The sequence below is a fragment of the Protopterus annectens genome, chromosome 15.part0 (assembly GCF_019279795.1).
Source record: "Protopterus annectens isolate FY-2018-M chromosome 15.part0, PAN1.0, whole genome shotgun sequence".
NCBI classification, from domain to species: domain Eukaryota; kingdom Metazoa; phylum Chordata; order Ceratodontiformes; family Protopteridae; genus Protopterus; species Protopterus annectens.
Genome location: NC_056749.1, coordinates 74,515,761 through 74,533,260, shown reverse-complemented (window position 1 = coordinate 74,533,260; position 17,500 = coordinate 74,515,761). Strand labels below are relative to the sequence as shown.

General features: G+C 36.6%; 1 protein-coding gene across 1 annotated transcript in view; it reads left to right on the top strand.

Moving 5' to 3' along the window:
• LOC122789789 (multidrug resistance-associated protein 5-like) overlaps positions 1–17,500 on the top strand; it is a 464,322-nt gene that overhangs the window by 48,929 nt on the left and 397,893 nt on the right. The window contains exon 5 of the mRNA XM_044057231.1: positions 5,766–5,939. Coding sequence (XP_043913166.1) covers positions 5,766–5,939 — 174 coding nt within the window. The remainder of the gene's footprint in view (positions 1–5,765; positions 5,940–17,500) is intronic.

The window sequence follows — 17,500 nt, the reverse complement described above, 5'->3', positions numbered from 1 at the left end:
CTGTGATCCAGACCTGATAGAAATGCTACACATTTATAAATGAAACTGCACAAGAGTCACTCGCACCAGGGATCTTAATATAGCTTCTGACATGAACAGGTCATGCTGGAGAGATAGATACATCTCCTGGAGACTACCACTTCTCTGAAACAAGCTTCCAGTTCAAGTTCAACTGAGACTCTCCCTGACCCTCTTCAAATGCAGTCTAGATCAGTGGATGGGTCACTGCAAATTCACTCCTGGGGTGGTGCTCATGTCCCTTCTGGACAGAGAAAGTCCGTATTAGCTACCATAGACCCTTACCTCTGCGAACTTCACTTACCTAACCACCGAGAATTGGGGCAACTCAGGATAAATATGGCTAGGCTTGTAAGGGCTCTAGGACCACTCACATAGTAACCTTCTATGAACCTATGAACCTGTTTAGGGTAAAGGGCCATTCGCATAGTTATCTTCTGTGAACCTATCAACCTGTTTAGGTAATACTCCAAAGTTAGATGAAAAGATAGAATTAGGTTTGCAAAAATGTTGAGTGGTGGTGATTTACCTGTCTGCTATTACATGGCTACTATTTCTGGTCTCACCACAGCTGCATACAGCTAGGAATTAATGACTTTTTGCTCTTTCTTTCACCAGAAGCAAAACAGTGGCACTAATCTCAGTCTGATTCCTGAGACGTAGTATTGTCCCAGATGTTGTTGGGGTCAGTACACTTGTTAAAGTCTTCCCTTGGCAGATACCCTGGGTAGCACATACAGCAGCTTGGTGCAACAGAAAGCCAAGCTGCGCAAAGGTCCAAAATTAAAACTGAATCACTCAGCAGTCAGACCAGCCAGTGAATTCCCATCCATACTGCCCAGTCAGAGACCATTAGGAATCAATGTCCCTCTGCTCCCTCTCTCACCAGGAACAAAGCAGTAGCACTAATTCCAGTCTGTCTTCTAAGACGTAGTTCTCAGGCTTTCCCTTAATTAGAAGGGACACTGATTTTTGGTTTTCAGATAAACTGTAGGAAGGCTAGGAAATGTTATTTTTGCTTTACATATGATTACCTGGGTTGCACACTGATCACAACTGACTATTTGCAGGTACTGTGTGGGTGAAATAATTCACATAGAAGAAAAAAAAAGAGAACAGATAGGCAGTAAGCTGTACATATCAAAAATAGAATAGAAAGCCATACGATATAACAAGAACTGTACACAGCATGGACAAATAATGTCCATCTGCTAATATTCTCATCAGGAGCAAAACAGAAGCACTCATTCCAAGCTAATTCCTGAGAAACATGTTATTGACTTTCCTGTGTTCTGTAGTCTTGTCTCAGCTGTTACAGATTTTAAAAGTAGATGAAGAAAGGGATTGATGCTGTTTGTATTACAGTATGCACTAGTTTTTAACCGTCTGAAGCGAGGGTCTTCCCAGTTTGATCTTTTACTGCCCAGTCGAATGAGTGAATGAAATGAGACTGGCAGGAGATTCCAAAGTCAAATTTACAGTAGGGGTGGGCAGCTCAAAGATCATGGAGTTTAGAAGCACAACAGGAACTGGGCAGGTGGGTATGTGAGAAAAACCAGTACAGTAGTCTTGTAATACTTTCAGTTCCCAATGATTAAAACCTTTCCTGGTCAGTTTGCCATAAATACAAAATTGTGCTACTCAGCTCCTCTTGTAATCAGTCAAATTGAATTATTTTGATGTCAATGAATGGATAACATATCCTTTGTAACTGTCCATAACCAAGACATTTTAAAATTCCAATTAAAAAAACAACTTTTAAGTAAAACAAAAATTTAAAATAAACCTGAAATGAAATGAGCAAAAATCAAGAAACAATGCAAGTATGCAGACATTAAATGCCTGGCAGTTGGCGTTGAGGACTATGGCTGTGAGCTGTTAATGGGTTAGTTCCTGCAGTACAGGCTCCCTCAGCCTTCATTTTCTTACTGTGTGACCTTGAGAAAATCACTTAACCAGACAGTGTTTGGGACAATTGGGAAGCTAGGCTAGGTTCCTCAGTGGTTCCCTGGCTACATGCTTAGTAACATGAATAAAACCATATACAGTCTTACAATGCAGAAGTCACAGAGTACTTCTAGGCCACAGTGATTACACCCCTTCATGTTCTGCTTACCCTAAATAAAAACATGCTATTCAGCTTCTCCCACAAATTAGCGAGATTTAATTTCTTTGCATCCAATGAATGGAAAACAAATATTTTCTAACTGGCCCTAGACAATAACTGCTAAAACTCCAGCCAAAACAACTTTAAAGAAAAAAACATAAAATAAAACAAACTAATCAACTAAAACCAAAACCAAGAAACAATTCAAGTATATTGACCATTTAAAATGTGATATGTCTATTTGTGACGCTGTAAATTAAACCCTTCAGTAACAATATTTGTATCATAAATACACTTTAACACACCAGATACAACCAGCTGTATCACATTAATGTTCCTAGCAAAGACAACTTATACTTTTTCCAAAAAGTCCACATTTCTTTCATCCATTCAACAATATTTCTTGATTCCCTTAAGCAAACATCTGCCTCTAAATATCAAATACTCAGATATCTTCCTTTAAAAAGATGTACTTTCCATACTCCATCTCTGTCAAAGCACTTTACGCAGCTCCTTGTTGATCTTTAACTCCAGACTTCACAAACCTCACTTATCACCATCTGCATTCATATAATTTCACCACCCCCTGTGTTATTAATGCTGTATTTCTTGTCGACACCTATTCCTACTTTCTGTGCTCTCTGATTTCACTAATGTAGTCACAAAGATGCAAAGAACAGAGCATCCTTACTTCATATCTATATGCACTTTACCTGGTTACCTATAATCGATGACATAAACATTTCTGTGTTTACATATACCCTCTAATTCCCCAGTGCAATAACACACCATGGCAAAAGCAATGATACATTTTTGCAAAAGTTCCCATCATTCTTGCCTGATGTCCATCCATCATGGACCTTCTCAGTCTTCCCATTCTACAAGCACCTTTTTATTTCTTCCACCTGAATCCCCCCACTACTAAATCTAAGCTTTGTAAGTTTAGTCATCATTTTATACTCCATCTTTAACAGTCAGTCATCAGTTTCTGAAATCTGTCTAATCTCCCTTTCCTAAACCATAACATGAAACTTTATCTTCTATTAACTCGTTATTTAGAAAAGCTGAAAGCAGCAATAACTCTTTGCCATTTAGTGCTTTATAAAATGCATACCTACCCAATTCCTTCCAGGAATATTCAGCCTATTCAGAGATTTTATGATCTTCTCAGAGGCATTCCTTTTCATCTCCCCCTTCCCTCAGCTACTCATCAGACATCATCACTGCCACCGTACAGACAATATAAATCAAACATTGCCATTGCAATGGCCACAGGTGCTTTGTGCAAATCTGATAGAGAATTATGACCGACACTATACCAAAATTATTTGCAGGATTTTAATAATGCTAGAATTCCATTACTTTTATCAGCTTTATTTTTTAGCAAGTCTTTCTAGAGCCCATTCACCCTCGTTTGCTAGGATATTTGGCTACAGATCAGGGAATGTACCATTGAATTTATTAGTGATATTGGTATCCTTTTTAGCTACAGGTAGCTCACCTACACACTGAAGGACTGTAAAGTGCGATATACAAACTGTGCAGTAATTCAGTCTAATCACAGATATGCTGCTATTGTTTCAGTTTTACTTTGACAATGTCACCTTCATATTGTTCCCTTGTCTTCCTTGTCTCCTGTTCTGGGATGGGTGTGGGTCACTGCTGTCCTATTTTACTTACAAATTGCTTCTTATTAAATGTCTACTGTCATATTTTATTAATTTTTCTCTGTCTATATGTGCAACTGTTTCCTGCATTGAGAATGAAGCATTGTAATTTCATTCAGCTACACTGCTGTGTAGCTCTGAATGACAATAAAGTTTTCTTTGACTTTTAGATCCGTCTTCTGTATATCCATGCTATCTCTTCTTTTAGGTTCCTGCAGTCATTATCTTTTATCATACCAATTTTTCCGTGGACATTTTCCTTAATATCGCCTATCTTATTGAAGATATCTGTTATCTTTCCTATCCTTTTATTGCTGTTATTTGCAGTGGTCATTTAAATATACCACATTATCTGTTTTTTACTATTGTCTGGACCCTTGTGTTCATGCATGTCACAGCGTAATAACTGTTTATCCCATTTCAAGATAAATCTATTTTTATTGATGTGAATCCTGTGCATGTTACTAACAATTTAATTACATTCTGTGTATTTTTACTTGCATTTGTTAACTGGGAAAGTAAGCTTGTCAAAAGCCAAAATAATACAAAATAAAATAAAAAAATGAAATACAGCCAGTCACTCAGAAATGATTTTATCAGCAAAATAGACTTTACCCATAATAATTAAGCAAAAACAGATTAAACTAGGTAAAAGTCATGGCAAAACCTTAAATTTAAATCCTAACTTAACCCCACCACGGTGCTAAAATAATAACAAAAGTCACACCAAACCTTTAAAAATGTAGAAAATCACATCAGAACTAGAGGAAAAAAAAAACACCTGGATGATAACCCTACCTAGACAACTTTTTCAAGGTCACTGGGTATCTTTAGCAAACAATGGACATAACCCATGCAACCAGTTCTGGAGAGGATGGAAGTCCATCATAGACTTACCTGTTCCCGTCCGCATATGCTGCCCGCACCTACAGGCGGTTTAAAGCATCATCAATTCAAATTATCTATATTTTTGGGATGTAGGAAAAACACAGAAACCCTAATGAAAACCCATCTTGCCAGAAGGATGATATGCAGACATCTCACAAAGGATACCACAGCTGGGACCTTACAAAATCAAAGCCTATGCTGGTCTCTAAGGGAATAATTTATTCTACCAAAATACAAGTGCTTGAACAGAAAAATCTAAGAAATGTGTTTCAGAATTGCTGCTTTTCTCAGAACGTGTCAAAGAAAGAGGCAAATGGTTGATTTTTTAAATGTTGGCTTTTACTATGACATGGCAGTTTGGGAGATTATTACATTAAGTAACAGGAACGTGCTCCTAAGCTAAAACACTAATTTCAGAAATATGTCTGTTTGCAATCTTCTGAATATAGTTTGGTGCATTTGAGGTTGATCACAAAACACTGCTACTAGAAACTAAGTGTTGCCATTATAATGAAAAAGCCATTTGAAGCAGTTTCCTAAATTAAATGTTTAAAAACTTACTTTGATAATGATTTAAAATTTGAGCAATATGGAGTAGCTTGTTCAGAAAATGTGATTCTACTATTTTGTTCCCTTTATCACACCAAATATTTTCTTATATCAGACATTAAACTCAGATTTGTCAATGCACTAATCTTTTCTATGGCCCTCTGTGATATAGTTTTCTTGGGTCTATATTATGTTATCGAAAAGACAGATCAGCAAACAGCACTTACATCGAAAATGCCATTGTGCAAATTTGCTCTTGTGGGGCGGGGCTGTACCTTAACCATTGTGCTAAACAGTTTCTCTTATTGATGTGCTTTCTGTTACAGCAATGTAGTTATTAAATATTGTATCTGTGCAACATTGTATGGAAGGGTTCTTTGTTGTCTTACATGTGGTTAACCCGAGCACACCTGCAGTCAGCATGTCCACGACATGGCTTTTTCCCCTTATTCGAAAATACTCTATTACAGAAATGCAATTATAAAATAAGTACAGATGTACAATATAGTAAGATAAATATTTGTGTTGTCTTACAGCTGATTAACATGTGTACAACCGACAGTCAGTATATCCGTGATATGGTTGCAGCGGGATGTGTGATTGCCTGTGTTCCCCTTATTCTTCTGCTGGGGCTTATTTATACAATTGTATTTCTTGGAGCTGCAGGAATATTAGCATTAGCTGCGTTTATTTTCTTCTATCCATCACTGGTAAGTTTTCTAGTTATTAGTCTTTCTTCTGATAAGACAGTTTTCCTTTTTTTTGTTTAAATAGTATTCATTTTACTCCATGGTAAGGAACTTGTATTTTCCATTATAATCCCAGAAAAAGACAATTCCTAGAACTCCATCACATGATTACCTTATTGAGTGTTATGCTTACTTCACATTCTGGGGCCCGATTTTCAGATCAATAGAATGTAAACTTTTATTTCATCTTTGAAATTACAATTTTGCTAAGTGAAAGTCATAAAAAAATTATTTGCTGGTACAATAAGACATCAGTTCCTTAGACAATATTGCTTACAGCAATAATCAGTGGAATGGGAGTACCTGATTAAAAAATATCTCACTGAATATATTTATACAACACCACAATTAAAGCGAAGAGTTCAAGAATCCACTGGTGGGGTGATATGATGAGACATATAATTAACTGGATAAAAGCAATTTTATTAAAAACATAAAACGGTTAAGCGCTTTCATCTATTATCATATAGACTTCATCAGAACCATACATAAATATTTCCACACTCTTAAATAGGCATATCTAACATTTAAAAATTAATTCCACCAATCCCAATGCTTTTTCTCCTCCATCAGTTTAAAAGCCCCTTAAAGCATTGTCAAAATACAAGTTTTTCAACCATAATTTACATACATAGTCCTTACTAACAATTGATATACCATATATCTTATGAATGAACATCTAAATATATACCGTAAAATAAAATAAAATATATTACAACAAACTTTAATGTGTTATCCTATTCTTAATACTACTTGCTAAAACAAATATTCATACTTTAGCTTGTAGTATGGGTTTAATAGAGATGTATTCATTGATGCCAGGTGGGACAGTAGCATTTAACAAAATCTGCCACCTAGCTTCTTTCACCCCCAAGATATATTTAGTACAGCCACCCCTCTGACTGGCTTGTACTAACTCCAATATGGCAAACTTAAAAGTTCTACACCCACTACTATCCCTAACATGCCTATACAAGGCATTATTATCATCCTTCCTTTTTATAGCATATAAATGCTCATATATTCGATCCTTTAAATGTCTCCCTGTTTGTCCTACATAGAAACTGGGACAAGATGTACATAGGGCGAAATATATGAGATTTTTGCTGTAACAATTGCCTTGGCAAAAATGTACTACGCTTTTACTAATATTGTGCACCTGTGTGTGAGCGTCCTCCATTATTGCCCCACATTGGTTGCAATGACCACATTTCCTTGTACCAGTACGATTTACTGTGGTCCTAATACTATTCTTTTCAAATTTCCTCTTCAAATTGGTTCCTGTACTATTAACAAACCTTGGTTCCATCCCTACAATAGAAAATACTTTGTCATCACTCCTTAAAATATTTCAGTTATTTTTAATAATATTTTTTATATCCTCTGTATATCTACTACAGATTTGAATCCACTAGGGGTTAAGGAAATGTAGGTATCTAAGTATGCTATACCTTCCAAGCTGTACTGAAATATTTTTAGAAAAGAGACCTTTAGCAATGCCTACTTGGAATATAATAGTTGTCATCCTGTTAGATTAAAGAATAATATTGTGAAGGGTCAATGTATCTGGGCGGCCTCAGATGACATCTGAATATGGTGAAATGTTACAGGAATTGAATATTATAGGCACTATGTTTAGGGAAAGGGGATATCCTGAATATGTTATAAAAGATGCTATAGGTTATGTAAGCAAACATTGGGGTACCAGATACAAACCATTATTAGGTATGCTGTTCGACAATATAGATAGTAGTAATAATACAAGTAATGAGGAATGTGTATATAATACGGCATGTATTCTGCCATATAGTAGATATACAGAGGATATAAAAAATATTATTAAAAATAATTGGAATATTTTAAGGAGTGATGACAAAGTATTTTCTATTGTAGGGATGGAACCAAGGTTTGTTAATAGTATAGGAACCAATTTGAAGAAGAAATTTGAAAAGAATAGTATTAGGACCACAGTAAATCGTACTGGTACAAGGAAATGTGGTCATTGCAACCAATGTGGGGCAATAATGGAGGACGCTCACACACAGGTGCACAATATTAGTAAAAGCATAGTACATTTTTGCCAAGGCAATTGTTATAGCAAAAATCTTATATATTTCGCCCTATGTACATCTTGTCCCAGTTTCTATGTAGGACAAACAGGGAGACATTTAAAGGATCAAATATATGAGCATTTATATGCTATAAAAAGGAAGGATGATAATAATGCCTTGTATAGGCATGTTAGGGATAGTAGTGGGTGTAGAACTTTTAAGTTTGCCATATTGGAGTTAGTACAAGCCAGTCAGAGGGGTGGCTGTACTAAATATATCTTGGGGGTGAAAGAAGCTAGGTGGCAGATTTTGTTAAATGCTACTGTCCCACCTGGCATCAATGAATACATCTCTATTAAACCCATACTACAAGCTAAAGTATGAATATTTGTTTTAGCAAGTAGTATTAAGAATAGGATAACACATTAAAGTTTATTGTAATATATTTTATTTTATTTTATTTTATGGTATATATTTAGATGTTCATTCACAAGATATATGGTATATCAATTGTTAGTAAGGACTATGTATGTAAATTATGGTTGAAAAACTTGTATTTTGACAATGCTTTAAGGGGCTTTTAAATTGATGGAGGAGAAAAAGCATTGGGATTGGTGGAATTAATTTTTAAATGTTAGATATGCCTATTTAAGAGTGTGGAAATATTTATGTATGGTTCTGATGAAGTCTATATGATAATAGATGAAAGCGCTTAACCGTTTTATGTTTTTAATAAAATTGCTTTTATCCAGTTAATTATATGTCTCGTCATATCACCCCACCAGTGGATTCTTGAACTCTTCACTTTAATTGTGGTATTGGTGGACTGAGTTCGGATATTGTTGTGTTAATATTTATACAACAGTAGCATATGAGGTTTGCCAGTCACTACACCAACATATGACAGCGTGTTTTTACTGTTTGCAGCCAAGGTGGTTATGAATTTAACTTGCATATGTTTAATAGCATCCACATTTCGATCTACATTCTTGTATTTTTGACTTCATCAGGTCATTTTTTTTTACCTGGGCAAATTACTCCACAATTTAGCAGATTTTATCCTGGTAGAGATAGCACTGGACCACTGGACCTTTGTGTCTGACTCTGCTCAAAATACCATATTCAGTGAAGTAATATAAGGACTGTTACCTTGAAATGGGTTCTCCTGATGTATGTACTTATAAATAACAAAACATCACATGATTATTCCTTGACATGGGTTCTCCTGAAGTATGTACTTATTAATAACAGCACATCACATGATTATTCCTTGACATGGGGTCTCCTGATGTATGTACTTATTAATAACAACACATCACATGATTATTACTTGACATGGGGTCTCCTGATGTATGTACTTATTAATAACAACACAGCACATGGTTCTTCCTTGACATGGGTTCTCCTGATGTATGTACTTATTAATAATAACACAGCACATGATTATTCCTTGACATGGGTTCTCCTGATGTATGTACTTATTAATAATAACACATCACATGATTATTACTTGACATGGGGTCTCCTGATGTATGTACTTATTAATAACAGCACATCACATGATTATTCCTTGACATGGGTTCTCCTGATGTATGTACTTATTAATAACAACACATCACATGATTATTCCTTGACTTGGGTTCTCCTCATGTATGTAGTTATTAATAACAACACATCACATGATTATTCCATGACATGGGTTCTCCTGATGTATGTACTTATTAATAACAACACATCACATGATTATTACTTGACATGGGGTCTCCTGATGTATGTACTTATTAATAACAGCACATCACATGATTATTCCTTGACATGGGTTCTCCTGATGTATGTACTTATTAATAACAGCGCATCACATGATTATTCCATGACATGGGTTCCCCTGATGTATGTACTTATTAATAACAAAACATCACATGATTATTCCTTGACATGGGTTCTCTTGATGTATGTACTTATTAATAACAACACATCACATGATTATTCCTTGACATGGGTTCCCCTGATGTATGTACTTATTAATAACAACACATCACATGATTATTCTTTGACATGGGTTCCCCTGATGTATGTACTTGTTAATAACAACACATCACATGATTATTCCTTGACATGGGTTCTCCTGATGTATGTACTTATTAATAACAACACATCACATGATTATTCCTTGACATGGGTTCCCCTGATGTATGTACTTATTAATAACAACACATCACATGATTATTCCTTGACATGGGTTCTCCTGATGTATGTACTTATTAATAACAACACATCACATGATTATTCCTTGACATGGGTTCCCCTGATGTATGTACTTGTTAATAACAACACATCACATGATTATTCCTTGACATGGGTTCCCCTGATGTATGTACTTGTTAATAACAACACATCACATGATTATTCCTTGACATGGGTTCTCCTGATGTATGCACTTATTAATAACAACACATCACATGATTATTCCTTGACATGGGTTCTCCTGATGTATGTACTTATTAATAACAACACAGCACATAAGTATTCCTTGACATGGGTTCTCCTGAAGTATGTACTTATTAATAAGAACACATCACATGATTATTCCTTGACATGGGTTCTCCTGATGTATGTACTTATTAATAAGAACACATCACATGATTATTCCTTGACATGGGTTCTCCTGATGTATGTACTTATTAATAACAACGCATCACATGATTATTCCATGACATGGGTTCTCCTGATGTATGTACTTATAATTAACAACACAGCACATGATTATTTTTAGGACTCTGTTTGACATGAATGCAGTGATAAATGGTATCACAGAACTTCTTTTTCCCTATATTTTATGTACAATGCCAAAAACTCTGTTTAAGATAGGTGCCACATTTTGATATTGGCATGCAGTAACATTAGTGTGATCTTATGGAATATTAATGGAATAAAAATAAAGATTGTTTAGGCATCTATAAGACCATCAGCACTAAACTGGTATGATACCAGGAGACACACATGGGTCTTTCTCAGTGCATGTAACTAGATAGGCTGGGATATCTGGTCATGACAGCCTACCCCCGTGTAGAAGTAGATGTCAAAGCGGAATAGTTTCACTTGGTCCTTTTGTAGAATAGATCGTTCTTACTATGATGGTAAGTTGCTTGGAGGTACAAACCTGGAAAATGAAGATTTCATGTCCACTTTGGCCTTCTGCTACTTTTGTCACAATTTTCTCATTACTAAGAAGTTTCTTTTATTTGATACGATCAAAGAATTAATGCCAAAAAATTCAGCATTAGTGGAAGACTTTAATATTTGTTTTCACATGCTGTAACTTGGAACAGTACCCCTTTGGTCAGAATGTTCAAGGAACTCACTTTGATTTAAAAGCTATCGGCTCACTGGAAATTGCTGGTGAGGTACTTATACACTGATTATGGTATATAACAGGAACTGATAAGATATATGTAGCTAGAGATTATGGCTATAATGGGTCTCCACTGCAGGCTACTGTACCCACTATCTGTCTGATCATTGCTCTTTGAAGTTGTCTGTCATCATTAGAGGCCCTACTGGCTCTGTGTGGTAATAGCAGTTCCTTTCCTTTTTTTGTTGAAGTTTCAGGATTTCAAAAGTGGTTTAAAAATTGTTGCAGGTCTCTGGAGAAACTATGCAGGAGATCCATCTCCCTGATATATGATATAAAAGCCCTTTAAATGTTATTTGGATACTGGAAAGCACAGCATTGGAAATAATACAATGAAAACTAATTAACTGTTAATGATGATGTTCTTACTTTCACATCATGTTTTGTTTATTAAGTAATTTATTTAGTTATAACATTTGTTAACTAGGTAATTGGGCCTGGACCATGCAGCCACAACCTGGGCCTAGTAGTTAAACACTGTCATTTACATAGGATTAATGTTCACTTATGGAATCCATTACACACATTTGTATGGACGTTGTTAACATTGTCAGTTACTTATTGATAAAGGAGGGTAAAAAACATGAAATCACAGTATAGCTGCATATAGATGCATGATGTTAAAAACAAAGTCCCAGTAATGAATAATGGAATCCGAGCTGCCGTAAGCAAAAGTGACAGTAACGAATAAGCTACTTATACAAATTCTATGCTGCATAAAAATTTCTGACATTAAAGGCCTTTATTGCAGACACTAACATATCTACAGATGCAATACATCTACGTAATTCACGTTTCAATAGCGCATGCATTTCTATATGTCACTGGTTTGTTTACTTTTCATGTTACAACAGTAGAAACACATCTTACATGTAAGACATGTACCAACGTAGTGTGACAGCAGTATGCTAGTGGTGTGTTTACACTGATACCAGTAATGAATGTTGAACTAGAACTTGTTCAGTGCCATTAGATAACCCAACTAACAAGTATAAAACATTGACACTTATAAGTCTTTGCTTCATGATGTTTTAACTGTTTTTTGAACAAATTCACATCATTGATCTACCTTATATCTTGAGGTAGTTTCTTTCAGTTTGCAGGAGCAATTTTAGAGAATGACCTTTCCATAGTGCTTAGTATAAAGGTGGCCTACCCAAGAGAGATTTATCATTGTTTCATAATGAGTATGGTTGCACTTTTCTGAACAACTTGTTTTTTATGGGATGGGCAATATGTATAATTCAGTATTTTGCATACTGATGTACTAAGCAGGAGTGCCCAAATAAGGATTCAGCTTCATGTTTGCACTGCTGCTGTCTCTGATTACTCAGATGCACAAACCCTCAGGTAGTGCAAAGGACTAAGGCTATGAGTAGGTTGTGACGATTGAGGAGGAGTGGGCAAAGGCTGCCAGCCTAGTCAAATAGAATTTGATACATAATTCTATCAACTGTATAAATAAATGTAAAATACAGGCATGTTTTCTTGAGTGTAAAAAAATATTGTGAAATGTGGAACTGCAAAATATGTGAAATGCCTTGTATTGTTGTAAGTTTCTGAGCAGGTGTTAGATTGCTAAATAATGTAGTTTGTGGCCTGAGAACTCAGACCAGGTGTCAAGATGATGGAATATGAATACTGGGAAAACCTAATTGTCAACATGATGTAATTTGGGAGGGCCTCAGCAGAGCTGTTGGTTAGTGTTTAAAAACTATTATTCAGTGAGAGACTGGGAGCATTTTGATTTTGGATATCTAACTCAGCACTCTGCCTAAGCACACATGTAAGTTTTAGCACTGTGATTTTTTGTAGGAATAGTTAAAGCTAGTAAAGATTAATTAGGTATTTTTCTTTGAAATCAGACCTGTATTACTGTATTATTTTACGTTTCTGTGTGATCTCTGAACTCTTAGATATCTCTGTGGTATAGTAGTTTTGTCTTGTGTTTTAATTATTTATTATTAAATATTTTTAAAACCTTCTACATGTGGCTGGTTTATGTAGAGATAAAGTATGCTTTAGAGTACATTGTATATTTATAGAATTTATTGTAATAAGCCCTTCCAAAGCCTTGAGACTAATTAGTCATACTACCATTGGATTATAATATTTGCACAGTAATAATTGGACACCCTTTTAAGGACCTTTTAGTAACTGATAATTAACGGGGTGGTGGCAGGACTTACTACCATATGGTCTGGGTAATAGGGACACAGCTGGAGAACCTGTGCCAGCCTTTTCCCAGGAAAGTCTGTGTGGTTGTATAACCTCTTCTCAAAGTGTGTGTGTGTGTGTGTGTGTGTGTGTGTGTGTGTGTGTGTGTGTGTGTGTGTGTGCGTGCGTAACAGCTACCTGGGCAGAGACACAAAGCACTGGTTTGACAGAGAGGGTACTGGAGGTTTTAGCTTGCCCAGTTAGGCTGAGACCTGGACCCTATAGCTGTGCCAGTGGGGAGTCTTATTGGGGACCTGGTGAGCAAAGGAGCAACCAGCCCCAGACTGACTGTGATCTCTGTGTGCACTTAAGGAAAGTTGTACTTTACTGTGTGTAGTAGTTATTCTTTCCTCTTCTCAGAGACAACCTCCCTGGTGTTAGTGGTGAGGATTGTGGCTCCTTGATTGCTGGGCCAGGGCACGGCCGTCACATAGGTAACGAGATATTTTGTGGGGTTCAGGGTCTGAGTCCATCAGCCTTCATTTGCCTATGAGACCTTGAGCAAGTCACTTAACCAGTCAGTGCTTTTTGGTATCTGTGTCTTTGTTTGGGCTCCGTAACAGTCTCCTGGACTGCATGCCTACTAACTACCTAATTGTTGTGGATAGTAATGATAACGTGGGAAATCCATACTTCAATCTTGGAAGTAGAACATAAATAGCAGTAGCCTGCCTAACTTGTAAGTTTACGAGTTTGATATCTGAACAAGACCTCAAGTTGGAATATGACTAAATATTTCTGTTTGCATGTAGAAATTTAGATGTTCTTCTATTACAAGAACAAAGTATCTCTGAGGTATGTTACTACGTATGCTGGCTCCACTGGGGTCAGTTACTGGGATGCTGCTAGCCTTTCTAATACATGGAGGGATGTTAAAAGGTATAACTTCAGATCCGGTGTTGTCTATTTTCATCTGATTCAACATATGAGATATCAGATCCGATTGGATCTGACCTCAGCACTGAATTTGTAGCTTCCTCGGTTTCAGGGCTTTGACTTCTCCTCTAATTCCCAGAACTGCTCTCCAGTACCTCAGTTTCCAGATGTGGTCTTGAGGACTCATCTCCTTTATGTTTCAAAAGACTTTGAAATTAGTTATATAGTTAAATAGCTTAATATCTAAGTACATGCATTCCTCCTCTACTGGGAGATTCATCTCCATTCAGATTTAGTGTTATCTTTATAGTTATAGTATAGTGATGTGTTAATAATAGTTTAGGATTATTATTATTAGCTTATTGTGTTCTTTGTCTGAATACTGTTTGCTTACTGCGATTATTACTGTTTAAAGGGCTTAGAATTTAATTTACTTTTATCTTTGATAACCCATTGTAGTATTTTCTGTCTAGTGTTTTCTCTTTCTCACCTCTGGGTTTCATCATGGCTGAACCACAAGCTTCTGGAACTAATTGCTATGTTAGCGCCCAGTCTGATTCTGAACCCTCTGTCTCCCCAACAGAATCAGTTCAGCAGAAACAGACATGCAAGACATCATAGACTCCTCCCCAGAGTCTGGCATGGAAGATACTGATTTGGATGAAGGTAAGGGTTCATCCAGGTCTCCCTTAGAGGATGTCACCTTTGGTGAGATTCTTGAATTTATTAAACCGAAAGGGGGTTGGTCCATTGAAGATCCCTCTCCTGATGAATATGTATTTCTAAAAGCCTTTGTTTCTTGCTCAACTTCATCATGGGTGGTACTGCCCATTGATGTATTAGTTGATCTTATTGTGCAATGCGCTTGGAAGGACCCTGATGTGGTGGAGTGCATTCCCAAAAAACGGCTAGAATTTTGCAAGCTTCTAAGGACAGAAGACATTGGAGTAAAGGTCCCCCAGTGGATGCCATGATTGCAGCAGCAGCCACTCAGAAGGAATTGTCTGAGGAAAGGTCCTCTGTCCATCCCCCTAACAGGGAGTCTGGGGCATTGGGTAGATCTGGGAAATGGACATGCTCATCAGTGACCTTTGCTCTCAGGTTACTGAACTATCTTGCTCATGTTATCAGATTTCAGAGGGACTTGAGCAAAGAAATTTCCAAGTCTCTTTCTGGAGTTTTGCCTGCTTACATCCAAAAGACCATGAAATTCCAGCTTTCAGCTCTGCACTCAACTTCTAACATAGCCATGCGTCTCGCATTTAATGCAGCAGATGGATTGGCCAGAGTGGCAGGCATGGGTCTTACAGTTAGAAGGCATGCCTGGATGTGTCTTTGTGATTTTGCAAAAGTCTTTAAGATGTCCTTCATCAATGCCCACACTTCTTAGGGCACAAAGGTAGATATATTGACCAGGAGTCAACAGGATAGTAAAACAGTCTCTCTGCAGTAGGCATTTGTTTTTCTACCCCTTCCGTTTTCCTATTCCAGAAACCAGAGAGCAGGAAAAAAGATGTGGTTTTGCAAGTCACAGAATTCTTACCAGGATTCCCGTGGTGATAGACCTCCATGTGGCAGAGGTGGAGGCAATGCTAATAGACATTGCCCAAGATGCAGACTAGGCCACACAATTAGGGCTTCCATGGTCCGTTTACTGAGAGGCCCTGTCAGCATCACTGAAAGTTTGTCTGACTGCTGAATTCTGAAGATATATGTAAAACACTCGGTAGTATGGGTCAATAAAGGCTGTCTTCCATATAATATTGCTGTATTCACCACAACCAGAAACTCCAGAATTCAACTATATCCTTTTTATTGTACACTCGACAAAGACAGATTTAGCGCTTTCATCTCCAAAAACCAGAGACCTCATCAGAATCAATTAAACAACCCCCCCCCATCTTATATACACAATTCAATCAAGATAATTAATTAATTCAAGACAATAACAATAAAGTGGCTGTCAATTGAACAAATTAAGAAATTTTTGTAGACAAAGTGAAACTTGAATGACATTTCATATTCATAAATACTTAGTATAAAACATATATAGATGTATACATACACATCAAATAAAATAATATATCTATAAATATATATGCCGTAAATACTGTGAATGATGTATTGAATAAATATTTGTTTAAAACCGTGTTAATCCTAAAAAAATGTGTGTAATAATTATATTAGAATATTATATTTTAAAATTAATAATTGGCAAAACGGAACGACACTTAAGAAAAAGGATATACGAACATCTGAGAGATATAAACTGTAAAAATGAAAATAATGCACTATATAGACACTCCTTAACCTGTGAGAAGGCCGATTTCAAATTTTGGGTGGTTGAGGTTGTTGATCACTTTGATAGGGGGGGTGACTGGGAGACGAAACTGTTATACAGGGAGATGATATGGCAAATTAGGCTGGATGCCTGTAGTGGTAAGGGCTTTAATGACCACATATCCATATCACCAGCCCTAAAACTATTAGCCAATGACCCTAAGAAGCATACGTAAGAACAACATGAACAATATCCATTGATTTTATTGACTATTTATTATTTATTATGTCTACTAGGCCTCATGGCTTCTGTCATATTAATGGTTCCCATCGCTTCATTCCACATACAGATCCTCCAGTGGATACTTGCAGTCTAGTGGTCTCTGAAGTTTCATCTTGCAAACATTTTTCAGTCAGCACATTGCATGGTGGATTAGCTCACCATCAATAACACAAGGGCTACCCTTTCACCCAGTCACACTGACAGCAGTAGTGACCACAGACACCTACCTTTTAGGGTGAGAGGGGCATTTCAAAGGAAAATGATATAAGGTGCATGGTCAGATTTAGAGTCTAATCTTCACATCAGTGTCTTGGAGATGAAGGCGAGCTTCCTTATGTGGAAGGCTTTTCATGATGCCCTCCCCAAGGGTGTGATATGCAAACAAACAGACAATATGGCTGCA